Here is an 18,142-nt window from a genome sequence, read left to right as displayed (position 1 = left end):
AATGGAAGTCTTTATTCCCGGGAGAACTGGTGGGAAGAACGAGAGAACGAGAAACAGGGATGGGGCGGGGGGGGGGGGGGGGGTGGCAGGGAAGTAGGCGAGGGAAAGGGGGGGGTATTAGCTGTGAGAGTGGCTGCAAGATCAACCCAGTGCCACAGCTCTTCTTTTTTCTCCTCAGCCACTTTTCCCTCCTTTTCTCCGCGTAGCAGTCCCCCCCCACCCCCTTCATTTTTTAAGTGCAGTGGACACAAAGCCGTGTTAGTATTCATGGTGTTTGTTTGCAGAACTGTGTGTGTGTGTGTGTGTGTGTGTGTGTGTGTGTGTGTGTGTGTGTGTGTGTGTGTGTGTGTGTGTGTGTGTGTGTGTGTGTGTGTGTGTGTGTGTGTGTGTGTGTGTGTGTGTGTGTGTGTGTGTGTGTGTGTGTGTGTGTGTGCAGAGAGCTGTCAGAAACACAGATCACAGAGAAGAAGCAGCGCTCTGAATGGAGCTGGAGAGAAGCGGGCAGGGGGGAGGAGGAGAGGGGTGGTGGTGGTTCCCACAGGGGGAGAATGGTCAGCTCCAGAAAAGAGAAAAGAAGAAGAAGAAAAGGATAGATGAGATGAGGAGGAGGTGGGGGGTGGGCAGTGCACGAGGCCACAGGGGCAGAGGGAGACGGCGTGGTGTCAGAGAGAGAGAGAGAGAGAGAGAGAGAGAAGATCATAACGTTTCTGAGGAAACTAGTTGTAAACGGGTCCAGGCACCTCTCCTTGTTTTTCTGCTGGTCCGCTTCTTCCCTCCCTCTCTCTCTTTGCCGCTCTCATTCTTTCAGTAACACCCCTCCAACCCCCCACCTCTCTCCCTCTCTCTTTCTCTCTCTCTGACTGTCTCTCTCCTTCTCTCTCTCTCTCTTTCTCTTTGTGTGTCTGTCTGGACAGCTGCCCAGTTCCATACACAGGAAAAAATGAAACACTCTAACCACCGGGCGTGCAGCCAAATAAAAGGCTGCGAAAAACTATTTGAAGGGCAGCGTGTTTGTGTGTATATGTGTGTGTCTGCGTCTCTGCATGGAGTGTCTGTGCATGTTTGCTTGTGTACGTGTGTGTGTGTGTGTGTGTGCTGCTGGGGTTGTGAGATTTGGGTGTGCCTGTTTAGGGTGTTCTTCCCCAGTAGAATGGTGCAGCCAGGGTGCTCTGTGCGTGTGTATGTGGGTGTGAGGGAGAGGTTCCACTCTGAGGTTCAGTTTATTCAACAGTGGGGAAAAAATACGAAAAAGGCTGCAGGAGAGGAGAGGGGCAGGACGGGGCATCGCATACCTCCCCTCACATCAAAACTGGAAGACAGATGAGCGAAACGCTTTTCATCCAAATCCAGATTTAAAACACCCTGCTGAGTGCGAATGTTACATCCAGACACACATTTGTCAGTAAATACATGCTGACTCATTTGCAAAGTGCCTCTCAGTCGGGTTGTTGCAGCACTTAGTCACACATTATCCATGACCTCCTCCGTTGAGCTCTGACCTTATCTGATGGTTACATCACCAGTGGAAAGGAATGTGCGGCTCCATATCTGCCTCGACCCTGGTGTTGAGGAGCCTTTGTGCAACTGCCTGCGACAAGTCTGTGTTGTTACAGTCCAGAGGAAGACATCCTAGCAATGGTTGTTGACCTAGCTGCGGCGTATACGATCCCTTCACCCCTGAACGCTGCGGCCCTGAGAGCCTCGAGGGAGGGAGAGTGCATCAAATAATTCAAGAGGGCTAAACATGTGTTGGGTTTGTTTTGTGCTACACGGCCCCTCCTTATCTGTATTTGATCTGAGGGGGGACTTGTAGAGGAAGGACAGGGGAGAAACGGGTTGTGGCCTCACAGCTCTTGGGCTTGTGGGTTTCTCCCAGGGTCAGAGTCCATTATAGTGCTGATCCCCTGACCATCGCCCCCTGCTGCAGGCCAGCAGTAGCACAGGGAGATGACAGTCTACGCACACACCACATGGCAAGAGCTGAGTGGCGTGTGTACAACAGAGAAATTATTATACAGCAGTATTTTGTTGTGCCATTGCTGCATCTGTGCAGAAACTTAGGAGTATGTGGTTTTACAGTAGATGTTCAAGACAGCAGGACCTCGAATTCTGAGATAAATGCAAATGTTATATAGAAAAAAATGCAGCACCTTTGGCAGAAAGGCAAGGACATGAAAACCACTACCTGGTAACTGGTTTTAATATTGTGGCTGATGGCTGTGCATTTGTTTGTGCAGGTATCAGACAGTGAGTGTATTTTCCCTGGAATGTGAGAGGCGTAGAGGAGGGGAGCGGGAGGGGAGGGTGGTAGAGGGGAGGAAACTAAGAACAAAAAGCTGAACTGGTGCCAATAACCCAACCTCAACCGGAAGGGGGGGGCTGCCGATCTCTGTTTTTTCTTCTTCTTTTCTTTTACTCTCCCATCAATAGCAGGAAAGGTGTCCATACCTCCTCTTTTTATTATCTCTTTGTGGTTGCTGTTTTGTGGTTAGTGGGGAGGATACATTTTACGTGTGAGTGTGTCTGTCTCTAACCACCTCTATCTACCTGTCTGTTTCTTTCTCTGTGCCCTCCTTTAACCTGAAACAGCAGGTATTCTAGGACAGGTTAAATGAGAAAGCATGTGTGTATCAGGTTTCTGTCATCTTATCCCTTTGGACTTGAGTCCTCTCTTCTCCAGTGTCACTGTGTGCACACACATACACACATACATGCATCTCAGAGCTGGATGGATAGTGTGCTTCAGAGCTAAATGAGACTGTGCACGTGTGTTGGTAAATGCATTTTCTGGCATTGTTAATCATAAACGCTGCTCATTGAATACTTGTGTGTTTGTGTGTGTTTTCATGTTACTGTGTGTGTTTATTGGTGCGTGTGAGTGATAAATGGCTTCTGCAGTTAGTGTGGAAGTAAAAAAAGAGTGTCCATGCCCGGCCAAGAGCAGAGAGAGATAGAGGGGAAGATAAAGGTTGGATAGCAAGAGAGAGGGATAGAGCAGATAGAAAGTGGATAAAGAAGTGAGGGCGGAACAGGAAATTGGCAGGGTAAACAGTAGAAGAGATGAAGTCCTTACAAATATGTACCCTGTGATAAGAACTCCATACGTACATGCGTGTGTGTGTGTGTGTGTGTGTGTGTGTGTGCGTAGCTGCAAAGACAAAAAGCTAATCACCTGGCAAGCTGCTGATACATGCGGACTCAAATTGATTGCCCGTCTGGTTTCATACATTAGCATTTTCTGCTATTATTTGAGATGGCAGGATTGTGAAATGCTTTTGAAATGTGTGCATCAACAGAATGCACGTACGAGTGTGTGCGCTTGCATTCCTGTGTGTACATGCTGAGAGGCAAGCCTGTGGTTAGGTTACATCTCCCTGCAGCGCGGCAGAACAGTGTCTTGTTGCGTCATACGGAGTCTGTTAATAACAGGCTAAACCACAAAGGCCATCCGCTGCTCTATTTCTCATCTTCCAGCAGTACAGTGATTAAGCTGCAGTGATGCGTTAGGCAGGGTTATGTTGTGAAGCAATATCAAGCTTGTGCATTTTTCAGCTCTGCATGTAAGTGAACCGGGCACTGAGTGAAGGTCGAATGCGTAAGTTGCTCCACTGGAAAACTGGAGAGAGATAGTGGTACAGTTGTCAGGACATATACAGTGCTGAGTGTGTGCCACCGAGCTGGACTGCAGCGTTTAATACTGTGTGCAGTCACACACCCCCGACGCCATCCCCCCAGCTCTCACAGCATGCAACATCCTTGCCACAGGAATTTAATTGCTCTGTAAACAAGTCTTTTGTTTTGTTGCACACTGTTTGCTCATGCACACAAGATGTATTAAAAGCCTCAGTCCTGCCGTGAAGAGAGAATAATGTCATATCAGAGCACAACACATCACTGATTTAATGCGGGCTGACAAAAAAGAAACTGCATGCAGACCTGAGTGCAGTGCTGCATATGTATTATCTCTGTGAAGATAGGCAGGGATAGGATGTTATGCAGCAAGGAAATAGAGTGGTCCTCATTTTATGACTGCATTATCATATCATTTATCTATCCATGCAGCTATATAAAGCTTGTCTTGTGATTGCGATACGTATGTAGTAACCAGTCCTTTTTCTTTTTCTCTTGTCTCCAGACATACGAGCGCCAGTTCAGAATCCCTGACCAGCGAGAGGGAGGCCTGCTGCAACTACTGGGAGATCACACTCCGCCTAAACACCAGCTTCGCAGCTCCCTCCTTCCTGCACACGCACTCACACACACACAGCAGACACAGCAAGCCCTCACGCAACAATTCCAGCATACACACCAACACCAAATCAGTCGAGACTGGATCACGTCTACAGCACCTTCTGCGTCCCCAGCAAATCCTGCAGATTCTGAGCCAGCCAGAGAGCTGTCAGGAGCCGGTAGGACCACTTTGCCCGATCCCAACCAACCCTTCTTACGAATGGCGACACAGAGCCCCTCGCCTCAGAGATCCCTGACTCCAGACCTGCAGTTGCCAGTGGTTACAGATGCCAGTATTCTCAACCTTACGTCTCTCAGCAGGTGTGGTTCATTTTCCTGGTTACTGGGTGTTATTACGTGCTAAACAAGAACACTACACCAAAAATACAGTTTGCAATGTGTAGCTGAGGGGGAAATGTATACAGAATGGTGATATTTTGTGTTGCAATATTATGTTTTTGAGTGTTTAGTGTTTTTCAATTGTCCAGCTCAATGATGAAATTGAAAAATGTAAGAAAAAAAAGCAGCATATTGCAAGATATCTCAATGTACAAGACAATATTTAAATAGAATTTAATAAGGGATCAACTGTCATGTTAAAATCATATGAAAGTCCGACACAGCCTTCAAACAAACTAATACATGTTCATACTGGATTTGGTGATCTTTCTCCCCACTCATCTCAGTGTTTTCCCTGTGTGCCTCTCTCTAGGGGGAGGGGTTTGCAAGAGGTCAGCGAACAGCTCTTTGGGAACATCAAGAGAAAGTACGGGAGGAAAGACTCCCAGAGGACGCTCTGTAACCCCCACAGTGCTGATTCACCATGGGGAAGACAGACAGAGAAGGGGTTGGAGAGCCCATCTCATTCAGAAGAGAGGCAGAAGTACAGGCAGGAGGAGACAGCTGAGCGGTTCCACGAAGAAAGAGAGGAAAGGAGAAAAGAGGACAGGGAGCGAGCAGTTGCTGGGAGGAAAGGAGATGAAGAAGACAGAGGGATGCACATGCTGACAGAGGAAGGGAAAGGAAGAAAGAGGCGGAGGAGGCCTTCTTTTGACAAGTCATTTTCTGTAGTGGAGCAGACACAACGGCAAGACACTGACTCTGTAGACAAGCACCAGCCGGGGCCCCCAGAACCCAAAGTAGCACATAAGATGGAGACTCACAAAAATGATTCTCGTCTCACAAGTCAAGCTGATGTCAGTGGAGAAAGGGTGGAAAAACCGGAGAGGGCAGATAAAGGGGATAAAAGAGAAAAAGGAGAGAGGGCAGAGAGAGGAGAGACAGTTGCAGGCAGACCTGAACCAGAGTCAGCTCTCAGTGCAAACAGAGTGAAAAAGAACCCTGTGGGTCGTCCTAAAATCAACACAGACATCCTCAAACACAGAGAATATACTCACAATCTTATCAACAAACCCATTCTTAACACAAACCTCAGACTCCCGAGCCCAAATCCCAACCCGAGCCCCAGGGGTAGCATCAGTCCTAGCCCCAGCCCTAAATCCAGACCTAACATCAGCCCCAGCCCAAGCCCTAGACCCAGGATGGCCCTGAGTCCTAGCCCTAGGATGGCTCTGAGTCCTAGCCCCAGGATGGCCCTGAGTCCTAGCCCCAGCCACAGCACCAGCTCCACAGCCAGTTCCAGACCAACTAAGGCCAAGGACAGATGGTCCTACCTGAAAGCTAAAAGCCATGCCAGCCTTGCGTCACCCCAGAGAGACAACTGGGTTAGCCCGTCGACCCTAACAGACCCACCTTCAGCCTTTCCCATCACCCCCTCTAGCCCCCTTTACACCAACACTGACAGTCTGACCGTCCACACGCCCGTCAAGAGGAAACGAGGGCGCCCCAAGAAGCAGCCACTCCTGACAGTGGAGACCATCCATGAGGGCACGTCCACATCTCCTCCAAGTCCACTTGCACAGGAAACATCAGCAGGGCTAAATAGTAGGAAGAGGATGCACACAATGAACACATTAGTGCAAATGGCATCTGCGACCACCAGTGCCAACTCTAACAGTCTGAAACTGAAGCGTGGGAGGGGCCATTGCAGGCCAGTGAATAAGATAAAGCTTGGAAAAATGCAGAGCATCCTGAATGAGATCCTTTTAGGCTCCGGTCAGAATGGCAGTCTGCCTCTGAAGTCATCTTCTGCCCCTGTTACCTCAGCAATGAGCGCCATGGCATCCACCATTGAGGCTCGACTGGGGAAACAGATAAATGTCAGCAAGAGAGGAACCATCTACATCGGTAAGAAGAGAGGGCGAAAACCTAGAGCAGAAACCCAAGGCTCCAACCCTAACAAAACCACTAGGGACAAGCTTCCACTGTGTGTCTCCACAGCCAGTCTCTATGAAAGCCCTGTAGTGCCTTCCACCATGTCTCCCAGCTCCAGTGCTCCATCCATAAGAGCCAGCCACCCAGATACAACCATGCCCAGTTTGCAGCCCATCTCAGCCCTGACCTCCAAGCTACCAAGCAGGGGCTTCCTCTCAGGAGGCTGGAAACTCTCTCCACCACGACTTCTGGCAAATTCACCCTCCCACCTATCAGAGGTGGCGTCAGTGAAGGAGGTGACCCTGTCTCCCATCAGTGAGTCCCACAGTGAGGAAACGATTCCCAGTGACAGTGGGATTGGGACAGATAACAACAGCACCTCAGATCAAACTGAGAAGGGTCCCGCCTCAAGACGCAGGTGCAGTGACACTGCTAAGATACACCTATTTACCTCTCCTGACATTTATTAATGAATGTGGTTGTTTTAAATATAAGTTTCATGTTGTGTTCATACAGGTACTCATTTGATCTGTGTGGGTTTGAGGCTGTGGAGGCAGCAGCCCTGGAAGCATCTAACAGGGGCAGCAGAACACGCTGTGAACGACAAGTTACTGCGGTCGACAACTTCCTGTCACAGCAGGAAAAAAAGCAAAAACATCATCGGCGGAAGAGGAAGTGCCTACAGAGCCGGGATCATCTTGACTTCCTCTCTGAACTGGAGGAGGTTAGAAAGACTTAAATAAATTCTGTGGGTAATGTTTGACCATCATGTGCATGTGGTGAATTTGCCTAAATGTTTCCTCTCTTCCACCTCCCTCTAGGTTGTGGCGAAGCTCCAGCAGCTCCGAGTGTCTCACAGACGATACACCTGCTACCCACAGCAGCCATATCCCTCCATCTTCCGCCTCAACTTCCACCATTACTACCCAGTAACCTATGACTCCTACCCCTGCGATTCCAGCGCATACCTCCGCAGGAGTGCCGATCTGAAGGCAAAGAGGAGACGCGGCCGTCCGGCCAAAGCCAGCGAGCCAATCACATCGAAGCTGCCTTTTGTTCAAGGATATAGTTATCCGCTGGCAGGGGGAAATTACTATGCAGCACCGTACGCGATGCCTTATGCACCTCCTCTGAGTCTGGGCTACTTTCCCCCTGCTCCACAATTTTACCTGCCCCACCATTCGCTAGGACCTGCACCTCCATCTCCCTTCATGAGGCCTGCTGTCCCCCCTCCCAAGGCTTTCCACTCCAGTGGACACGCCAAGCTCCAGGCAGGGGCCAAGCTTCGCAGCACTAGTGGGCCACTCCAAGGGCCCTCTGTAAGGGGAGAGGGCCTTGGCTCCCTGGGCAGTGGCAGTGCAGGTGGTCTTGCAGGGGTTCGTCTCCATAAGAGGAAACACAAGCACAAACATAAGCACAAAGATGAACCCCTCCTTTCACCGCGAGACCGGCAGGAGCTGGGCGGCCTCTTCAGTGGAGCGAAGACCACTGCACGTCTCAGCATGCTAAGTGACAGGAGGGACTTGTCCAGTCAGGGGTCTGCAAAGCATCTAGAGAAGCAGAGGGGCATCAGTAGAGGCTCAAGCCTGGGATCCAGCTTAGGGATGTTTGAGTCAGACCAGCTGTCCACACACTCTCTCGCTGACAGCCAGTTACACTCCCGTCAGACTGGACAGCCTATACACAGCTTCATGAGCAGCTATAGAAGCCAATCGCAGCGATCAGAGTCCGCCTCTGATCTCTTTTTGGGGTCACGGGAGGACGAGTGCGGTGGGAGGAGCAGGAAGACGAGGCTCGCTGTGTTTGGAGATCAGGGCTTAATGTCATTCCAAACTGCCAGGCAGGAGCCAGGACAGATGAACAAGTGTTCCAGTCCCTCCCTCACTGGTAAGAACCTCTTTTATCAGGATTACCTGTTCACTCTGTATTTACCAGGGAGTGCACTGCCCTTCTGCCATGATCAGAAACCATGACAGCAGGAATGTTTTTTTTCTTTTGACACCGGCAGCATGGTATTGGCTGTAAGGTTATTCACTTTGATGAAGTGTTGGAGGTTTGAGGTTAGCCCAAACTGCAATAAGTGCCTGTTGCTTGCTTGTCTTCATCTAACCAGTTCACTTATGGTTAGACTTCCTGTAGCTACTTAACATTTAAATCGCCGGTGGAAAATTAATGACATGAATCATTAGGGGGAGTTTAGGTGACATCAACAGTACTGAAACTCATCACAGAGTATATTGATTAACGGTGCAGCTAACAGTGACTTCCACTGCGCACGAGAGATTTGAAAGGTTGTGTTATGGCTTTATTTGAGTCACTTGCACGACCACAAATTAAATCAATGACGGCAATTATCATGATGTTGACAGTGCAGAGAGGCTCCAGAGTCTACACAGTAGTTAATGCCTCACAAGACACACACAAGCCATGTGTGTGTTTAACTTTAATCTACCAAGGTTGTAGAAGTGAATACGTTGCTAAATCAGGAGGATGTTTGCAAAATATTGATGTCCAATATATAATTCTATCCTCCAGTGATAATGGACTTGTTATTTGCTGTAGTAGAGTATTAATCACACACTTAGTCAGCGTTAAAGGAGCTTTACGAATGTTAAATCTACAGTAGACTTGCTTATGCTCACCAAAGTGGTTCCTATTTACAAATTTGCTACGGACAAAATTACTTGGACTTAAATCAGACAAAGAAGCAGGGTAGACTTAAAGTCTGTCTACCAAGTTAATGTGTATTTTGGTACATTCTGTATTCTGATGTCTTTGAGCACATCTGGCTGGGGATAGAAAGAACATAATGCATGGATGGAGACGACTATAATTCACCAATCTCTCCTTCCTCCCCACCCTCCCTCCCTTTCTCCTCTCCTGCCAATGCCTTTGCCAGAGATATATTATTCACACAGTGTGATTTATTTTCTACAGACATGCCATAAAGGGCCCTTGCCTGTGTTAAAAGAGCTGGCTGGCAGCCAGGGGTTTAATGACTGGGGCCTAGTCCAGTGGCGGGGAGGAGAAGCCAGGGGCTCAGTTAGAATACACCCCCCCCACACCCCCAACCCCACCCCAGGGGATCCAGGAGGGATGACTCATATGCACAAACGACCACCTCCCCCTCACCCCTACACCCCAACCCTACTCACACCCCGGCCTTCCATGTTATCCCTCCAGTGTTGTTCTACCTCTTCTACCTTCAATGTCCTTCCCTATCTCCCCTTGTGCTGCTTCTGCAGTTTTTGCCCTAGCTTTCCTCCTCTCACTCTCTTCCACTCTCTCCCACTATCCCCACATCCATGAGCAGACTTCCCCTAGTTCCTCCGCCTCTTCCTCCCCTTCCCCCCTCTTCTATCTCTTTTGCCCTTCTTCCCATTCTCTTTCTGCTTTTTCCCTCGTCTCCCCTCCCCCTCGTTTCCCCATTACCCTTTCTTTTTTCCCATTCCTTCTACCCCTCGTCCAGCATGACTTACTGCTCCACTTCACAGCTTTAGCCCAATTAAAACACAGAGGCGCGTGCACATACGCATGCAGGCCACACAACCATACATGTACATATATGCATTAACATGCTGACTTTTATACCCACAGATATACACACACACACAGATCAGACAGATCCCCCTCGACACTCTGACCACAGAAGCAAAATTCATATTATTATCTGAGCCTGCAACAAACGTTATAAATAATTTCTTAATAGAATTACTGTGAAGTGCTTTAAACAGCTTTAGCATGTGTGCATGTGTGTCACATGACACGTGACTTGTTCAAACACAGGCGTGCACTTTATTGCGTGCAGAGAGACACTCCCACTAAATAATATACATTAAGGGTAAATTTATCCTGCATGTGTCTGAAACATGCTCACTTATCCAGCACAGTGGCAGTGGATAAGTGAGCATGTATCTGTGTGTTGTATGGTGACTTCCTATTCCCCAGAGATACAGGTCCTCAGTGCTATACAGCCCCTCTCACTGCTGAAGGTCACCAGTTTTATGTTCCGTGTATGCAGCTCATAAATTTCTGCTACTTTGTAGTGTGTGTCTGTGTGTGTGTGCGCGTGTGTGTGTGAACTTGGTGTGGGCACACTCCTGTTCAGCTCATAAACTACTGCTACTTAGTGCTTGCTGCATTAGACTAATTTGACTGTCTACCCTGAATACTTGAGCAACAATAGAGTAAGATGTTCCTCTGAGCTAGAAATGGAGGGCGGTCAGGCCTCTCTTAATCTTCCCTTACTCTTAGTTCATTAGGAAACACCTCATCATGGAGCTCGACACACATTGTTTACCCTTGAACATTAACATTATCCATTAAAATATAACATTGTATGATCATATATCTGCTATTTGAAGCTTTAGTAAACAGAAGCGATGTTCAAGCCCATTCATGCCATACCTTGTATTCTCAATATCTTTTCCCTGCTGTCCAGCTCACCATATTTGGAAAAAAAACCATAGCAGTTTTAGTTTTTACACAATCATCAATGTGTCAGAGCGCTGCAGAAAACTGCTACACTGCATCAGCAGGATTCTGGAGGAAAACGAGAGTGATAGTAGAAATAGCCGAAAAGTTCAAGAAAAACAGACCAAGCAAGCATGTTGTATGCACGCCGCTTGGGGACTGGTGGCTGATTGTGCTTTTCCTCCATTTTGGCTGTGGCTCAGTCTGAGCCGAGGGAACAGTGCCCAGACAGAGAGGAGAGGAGGAGGTGGGTGGGGTCTCCAAGAAATGGGACAGAGATGGGAAACAAAACGAATGGCCGAGACGGACCAAGACCAGGAAGAGGTGCCTGAAATAGAGAAGGAAATGAAATGGTGCAGTGTTACCAGTTTAATTGAAAATTAGAGAGCAGCGCACTACCGCCCGCGAAGAGTAGAGAGGAGGAGAGAATGAGAGTGAGTGATGGAGGAAACAGAAAGGATAGAACAGCGTGTAAAGGGCACGCTGCCCAGTTAACCAGTGTGGAAACAATATGGCTCCAGTTTCTTGTCCTCAGCCATTCTGAACTGCCAAATTCATTATTTGTGTGTGTGTGTGTGTGTGTGTGTGTGTGTGTGTGTGTGTGTGTGTGTGTGTGTGTGTGTGTGTGTGTGTGTGTGTGTGTGTGTGTGTGTGTGTGTGTGTGTGTGTGTGTGTGTGTGTGTGTGTGTGTGTGTGTGTGTGTGTGTGTGTGTTTTTTTCACTTCATGTGTGTGTTTTTCTCTTCGTGTGTGTGTGGTGTTTTGGCAGCCTTTGCTCCAGATGCACATGGTTGTTATTGTGTGGCGACATATTAAATGGTTAAAGGAGACATTTCTGTGGGTTTCCTGCTTGCAGAATGGGATCTCCTCCTCTCCCCTCACCCCTCTGCTCTCTAGTAGACAATTACAGGATAGGATCTGTTCTCCTGGCTCAGCTGGGCTTTGAAAGGCTTACATGAATATGTCAAAATTAGCAGGAAGCTCTTGAAGCAAAAAGATTCTCTCTCCATGAGCTAAATTGGCGCGATGTCTTTCCTTGCTTTTCCAAGGCTGCTCATTTTGACGAACACACTCCTTTCTCTTTATAGACTTTGCTCTGCCATTTATTTACCTTTTGATGTCTCTCCTCACTCATGTTCTCTCTCTCCTCTCCCAGGTGTTCCCAGTAAACGGAGGTATAAACGCCGTGAGGTGGAACAGATCCAGAAGGACGTCAGGAGAATGCATTCGATGAACTTTGAGCATGTGCAGAAGATCCTCCGTGCCAAGCGCCTACAGCGACAAGCTAAAACAGGAAATAATGTCGTCAAGAGACGGCCCGGACGGCCCCGAAAGCAACCCCTAGTGGTATCGGAGCCGACCGGTAGAAGGGAGGAGGATCGGGTGGATGGTCGGAGTATGGACATGTTGGCGAGTAGGAGAGGTGATGGGAGGACCCTGGGGATGCCTGTCCTGGAGAGGTGTGATGACCTGCCAGGAAGGCAGAGCCACAGGGCAAACATGGCCCCTGAGCCTCTGGAGTTCTCCAACCACGATTCCATCTCAGCAACGATTGAGACGGTGGTGCATCAAGCTCGGTCGCTGGCCCTGCCGGCCAAAGGGACGAAACGCAGAGGCAGGGGCCACAGCAGGGATGAACTATGGGATCCGTCCAGTCGATAGAACTGCGGGAAAGAGCAGTTAGCGGAGTCTGTGCTGTTTCAAGCCTATCAGATGCAGTGTTACCTTGATTGTGGGACTCCTCTGTGCACTTTGACTTGTTTGTTCTCTCGGACTTGAGGACTTACAGTGGGTCAGCGGAGGAGCAAGAGGAGGGAACACTTCCGGTGCCATCCTTCTGCGGGCTGAACCCCACCAGAAGATGAGCCTTTCAAGGATTCATTGGACCTTCATTTACAATGGCACTATATGGTACTATTTGATACTGAATCTGATGCTATAAAAGTGTGTGGTACTTATGATAGAGTAGGATATTATGTGATTCTTTATGTATCTGATACAGTGACGTGTATGGTACTTTATGATACTGTATCTGAATTGTGGCTTTAGCCATATATTTACCAGCAAGGGGAGGGGGAATGGTTAATATAAAACTGTGCAGCTCTGCTTATTTTTTCCTTTCTGAGGAAGCTTGTCAAAGAAGTGGAATAATACAGCAGTAATTAAGCCACCTTACCCTGTTACCTATCCCTGTTTTTGCTCCCCTTATACCGTGAACCTATACCTTATTTGTTTTCCTGCTCTCTGTGAGAAGTAACTCTTACTTCCTGGCAGCTCCTCACCCCTGGTCCCTGTCCCTGCTTGACTCTCACCACAATTCTTAAGCCCTCCCTGGTGCCTGCTGCTCGACTCCATCTCCCTTTGTCCTCTCGTCTGCTCCCAATCATGTTTTGCATCTCCCATTGCTTGTGCTCCCTCAGCATACCCCCCCCCCCCGTCTCATTTGTTTCTCCCTCCCTGCTCAGGCCTGTCCTGGGCAGTGACATAAAGGCAATATGGTGGATGAGACTGTCCCGGACTGTACATAGAAACAAAGTCCACTGTTGCCTGCCTTGTACAATGGGAAACCAGCTCATAGACATGTACTGGCATACAGTATATCAAATAGAATTGTTGTACCATAGACAATGAAAGTTGTGTATTGTTTTATAACCAAAAACAGACGTGGGTGCGACTCAAGACAAGTTTGTTTTCAGACAGAAGGAACCGCATGTATTCATTCATACACTCGTACATTGTTTTGTTTATATCCAGGGGGCATTGCATACAGGAGGAATATCAGGTGTGTTTTCGGTAAACCTTCAAATTGGTTTAATGCACTATGAAAAAAACCATACACTTGCATCAATCAAATGCAGCACTTACATGCTTGTTCCAGCCTTATGTTTTGGCCTTCAATGGTGTGGACGTCCATTCCAGAGAGCATGCATTATTTTAATCAATTTGTATATGCAGGCTGCGCAGCCAAAAGCGTCAAACCCAAGCCCCGGTCTGAAACGTGATTGGACAGTTCAGCAGAAGTGGGCTCTCAGTCAGTGTTTTGAAACGTTAATCCCAGTCTTTCTACTTAACATGATTTTCAATCCATATCCCTGGAAATATTTTTGGAAAGTAAAATCTAGTGTTTAGGTTTAGAAACCAAAGTCTCAGTATTCAGTGTAAGGATGTTTTATTTGAAAATAATCAGAGTTTAACAAACTCTCCACCATGTTGGCACCAATGTAAAGCATTCCTTCGTGCACTCTAGAATGTAGCCATCTTGGATTTTTGTGTCAATATGTTGAACATTTGTTAAACTCTATCGACAGTTTATGTGGCTTTGGGTAGTGGTTGGTATTTTTCTCAAAAAAGTATTTCAGAATATAAAGCAATGGATCAGTGTTTCTGTCAAAGTTTGGTTTCAGGAGCTTCTGCTTTCTTTCGGTGGGTTGGGACTCTCTGTTGCAGCAGTTCAACTTGTGCCTTATGTTTCTTTCTCTCACCAATTTACATGACCCAAGTAATATCAATGGGCAAAAGACTGCCCCAAGAAATTGAACCATATAGATATAGATAGATATATATATATACTCATGATTGTGCATATGACACACGTGTCTTAGTCCTCAGAACCCTGACACTGCCCGTGTCCCTTCACAGCTTCCATTGTCAGCATCCTCTGTCACCGGACACCAAGTTGCAGCTGCCTTCTAGTTTTGTCGTCATCGTAACAGAAGTAGAAGGGCTGGACTTGTGAAGATATTATGATATCACTCTTTTAAAATAAATCATGTACTGACCTACATGCATTGTTGGAAGCAGAATGGTCCACTGCATCAGATTTGTTGTCATCCAGTGATATTGATTCTACACAGTGTCCCAGATAATTAAAGATCTTGTACTCTGCCCAACATCCAACCAGTTTAATATGACATATAACTGTTATATACTTGGCAGAGGAGGAACAGAGGAGGTTGGCATGGACACCACGTTCTCGTACATTGTTGTTTGCTATGCATCAGGCCGTGCCTGGCAATGACCTTAAGAGGAATTTCTGTTCTGAGTCCACCCTTAGGCAAAGAGAAATAAGTGGTCTTATTTACTGAATAAAATGAATTCATGTAACAAGAGTTGTGAATAATACCAGTAATAATTTGTAATAAGTTGTGCAGAAAGTGACTATCATTTCATGGAAACTATAGTTACTGCAGCTCTATGCAGTACAGCCTTAACCAGATGTAAAACTACAGTATTGAAGTGTTTGTTGTAAATAGTGTTAGAGCGTCCATCCTGCATGGATATCGGTTTTGGCTCGGCTATGCTGGGACCGTCTCCTAAAACCACATTAGACCTCCTCTCTCTATACAGACTGCCCCAAAAAAACATGTTGAAATGATGACCCCCAAATTATTTTTTCTATTCGACAAATTCTGCTTTACATTGACATTCTTCAAAATGCCTTCTCACACCTTTGAACAATGTTTGGAGGATACAAACCCCACTGTAGTGCATTCGACCAAAATAGGAATCCCCACTGATTTGCAGCTACTTTGCCTGCAGCCAGTTGGGGTAGTGCAGTTACATGAAGAGTAAGCAAGAGGCTGTGTGTGTGTGTGTGTGTGTGTGTGTGTGTGTGTGTGTGTGTGTGTGTGTGTGTGTGTGTGTGTGTGTGTGTGTGTGTGTGTGTGTGTGTGTGTGTGTGTGTGTGTGTGTGTGTGTGTGTGTGTGTGTGTGTGTGTGAGTGTGAGTGAGTGCGTTTGGTTGGCGGGTGAGTTCTCAGAGGAAACAGCCAAAAATACACTCGTCCTAACATTAGTGTGCTTAACCTTGCTCGGCTAGATGACTTTCAGTGGGTTGGCAGTCTGTTGTGGTGGAGATGAGGTCTAGCTCTGTGGTCCATGAGGTGAAGAGACTAAACGCTTGGCAGCTTACTCCTCCATGCTGTGGTCAGTCAGTGGTCTCTGATGTAACAGTTAAAGACCCCAAGGTGTTGTCTGTCCTGTCCGTCTCTCCTTACCAGCCAATGCTCCGGTGCCTTCTAACACTGACAAGTATTGTCCCAATCCAGAGCTTTCACTTCACACAGAGACTGCAGAGGGAATGTGTCTGTGAGTAGGGTTCAAGGTCACTGTTGTTGTCCAATCCAATCTGGACCGGCGGCCACAGGCGGCCCCTCAACACTGATGCAAGGATCTTTTCTGTTGTCTGTGGTGTGAGCGTCGAGCGCAGCGCAGCAGTGTTTGACCTTACACCAGACCCGGTCCCTACAGCAACCAGGATGAGATATAATGTTACCTAAATTTTGATCATCCCCCCTCCTCCCCCCCATTCCCTGTGTAGCATGCTGTGATGAGTGTCCTACAAACGGGGTGAGGGGTCACGTGAGACGGAGCCTCATAAATGTACATGTCATCATCCTCACAGCATATGTTACAGTTCTAAGCTATAATGTTGTTCAAAGCTGAAAGTGCAGACGAAGCATTGAGAAAAACCAATAAACGTACTTCTTCAGAGCACAAGGTGAGCTCTTCTAACAGTGGGCATATTTTAGTTTGTATACATAGTGTATTTGAACCTTTTCTAGAGTGGGTTTCCTTTATCTGCATGCTCAACTTGATTGTATGCATAAATATTTTAGACAAGCCGAAAAGTTGAATTTCAATTGAATTTGGAGCAAGACTTGTACATTGTTTGATATGTTTCTTTTTGTAATGAATTTTTTAATTCATGAAGCATTTTTGTACATTGTATGAATATTAAAAACTGCAAATATTTGACATATAGAGTAAATACTAGATGCGCATGCATATGCATATATCCTTCACAGTATGTATGTGTAAATGTACACATATATTTTGTATTTGCATTTGCTGGCATACAGATATATGTCTTAAGCACATATATACATGCAATATATATGTATATCCATGTCCGCTGGCATGCTTTTGGTCATGTTTATCTTCCATGATCTTGTAGGTTCATTTTTTTGTTTCTTTGTTTTTTTTTTATTTCTCTTTCCTGCAGAAAGAAAAGCTCATTCTTTTGCTACCCTTCTGTTGGCTGGCAGCATTGAGCACTTATTAAGAAGAACTACAGTTGAAGTTGTTCATGTTATCCATTGTGTGAAATAATAAATGACTTTATTGACAGCTGATGTGCACCTGTTTTCTTATTCCAATGTAAAACTGATTCAGATTTATTGTTATTTGTGATAAGGGCCAGTTGGGACTTAATGTGTGTTTGTGTGTGTGTGTGTGCAGTGTGAAGTGTACATGTGAACGTGGGTGGGAAGCGTGATGACAGGAGGGCTTGCTGCACTGTTGGTGCTGAATGTCAGATGGTCTCAGTGAATGACTACCACTCCACAATGCGTTAGCGTTTCACAGTTAGATGCGAGGGAATCCTCTGATCAGATTATGCTACAGCCTCACTCAGTCACTCTCTCCCACACACACACACATACACACACACACATACCTACACACTATTACTCCCTTACCTCTTCATTAGCCAAGCCTACGTCTCTAAATCCGCCCTGCACTAGCCCATCAGTGTCAGCTCTAGGTGGGCCGGGCTGCAGGCTGCTCTGTTATTGGACGGAGCTGAGTGGGAAGTTCCCCACTATTGGCTGCTGCCAACTAGTAAAATTCTTCTGTTACCATGGTTGCAGGGTGAGCTGCCCAAATGTGTCTCAGTGTATCTAGTGGTGCTGATGGAACCGTTGGCACCATCAGTGTTGTGCTGAAAAAAATCCCCCCTCTGTCAGGGCTGCAGTGGGGCTGCACCCAAATCGCTCTCTACTGATGCCTGCAAATGAGCCCACACGGCGCTCACTCCACCTCGTGAACGAGGAGGAAGACGAGATAGATCCCCAGGTCCGTGACCACGATGAAACAGCACAGCGAAACACATCCTGCATGAAGGATGAACTGAGGAGCTCAGAGCTGCACTTGCTCTGAAAAACAGAATCATCAATCTCCTGTGCAATGCAATGAATTCCTCTGCATAAAATATCTGTCACATAAATAAATGACAATAAATGTTACAAGGAAAAAAACTCCAAATATAAAGTGCATTAATTGTTTTACAATGTTTATTTCTTGGAAATGTAGGATTTAATCCACCTGGTCAATAGGTGGAGGTGCTGGACAATATAAGGGAATGGTTTGGAAAATACTTAATTTAAA

The 18,142-nt window shown here is 46.9% G+C and overlaps 1 protein-coding gene across 2 annotated transcripts in view; it reads left to right on the top strand.

The window, feature by feature from the left end:
• setbp1 (SET binding protein 1) overlaps window positions 1–17,107 on the top strand; it is a 35,377-nt gene extending 18,270 nt beyond the window's left edge. For both annotated transcript variants that reach the window (XM_053420391.1, XM_053420390.1), the window contains exons 3-7: window positions 4,136–4,551; window positions 4,943–6,922; window positions 7,021–7,228; window positions 7,326–8,391; window positions 12,133–17,107. In XM_053420391.1, coding sequence (XP_053276366.1) covers window positions 4,136–4,551; window positions 4,943–6,922; window positions 7,021–7,228; window positions 7,326–8,391; window positions 12,133–12,638 — 4,176 coding nt within the window. In that variant the 3' untranslated portion in view covers window positions 12,639–17,107. The remainder of the gene's footprint in view (window positions 1–4,135; window positions 4,552–4,942; window positions 6,923–7,020; window positions 7,229–7,325; window positions 8,392–12,132) is intronic.
• The last annotated feature ends 1,035 nt before the right edge of the window (window positions 17,108–18,142 follow it).

The sequence above is a fragment of the Pleuronectes platessa genome, chromosome 4 (assembly GCF_947347685.1).
Source record: "Pleuronectes platessa chromosome 4, fPlePla1.1, whole genome shotgun sequence".
Lineage (NCBI taxonomy): Eukaryota > Metazoa > Chordata > Actinopteri > Pleuronectiformes > Pleuronectidae > Pleuronectes > Pleuronectes platessa.
The sequence above is the reverse complement of the archived record's forward strand: the minus strand, read 5'-3'. Positions and strand labels throughout refer to the sequence as shown.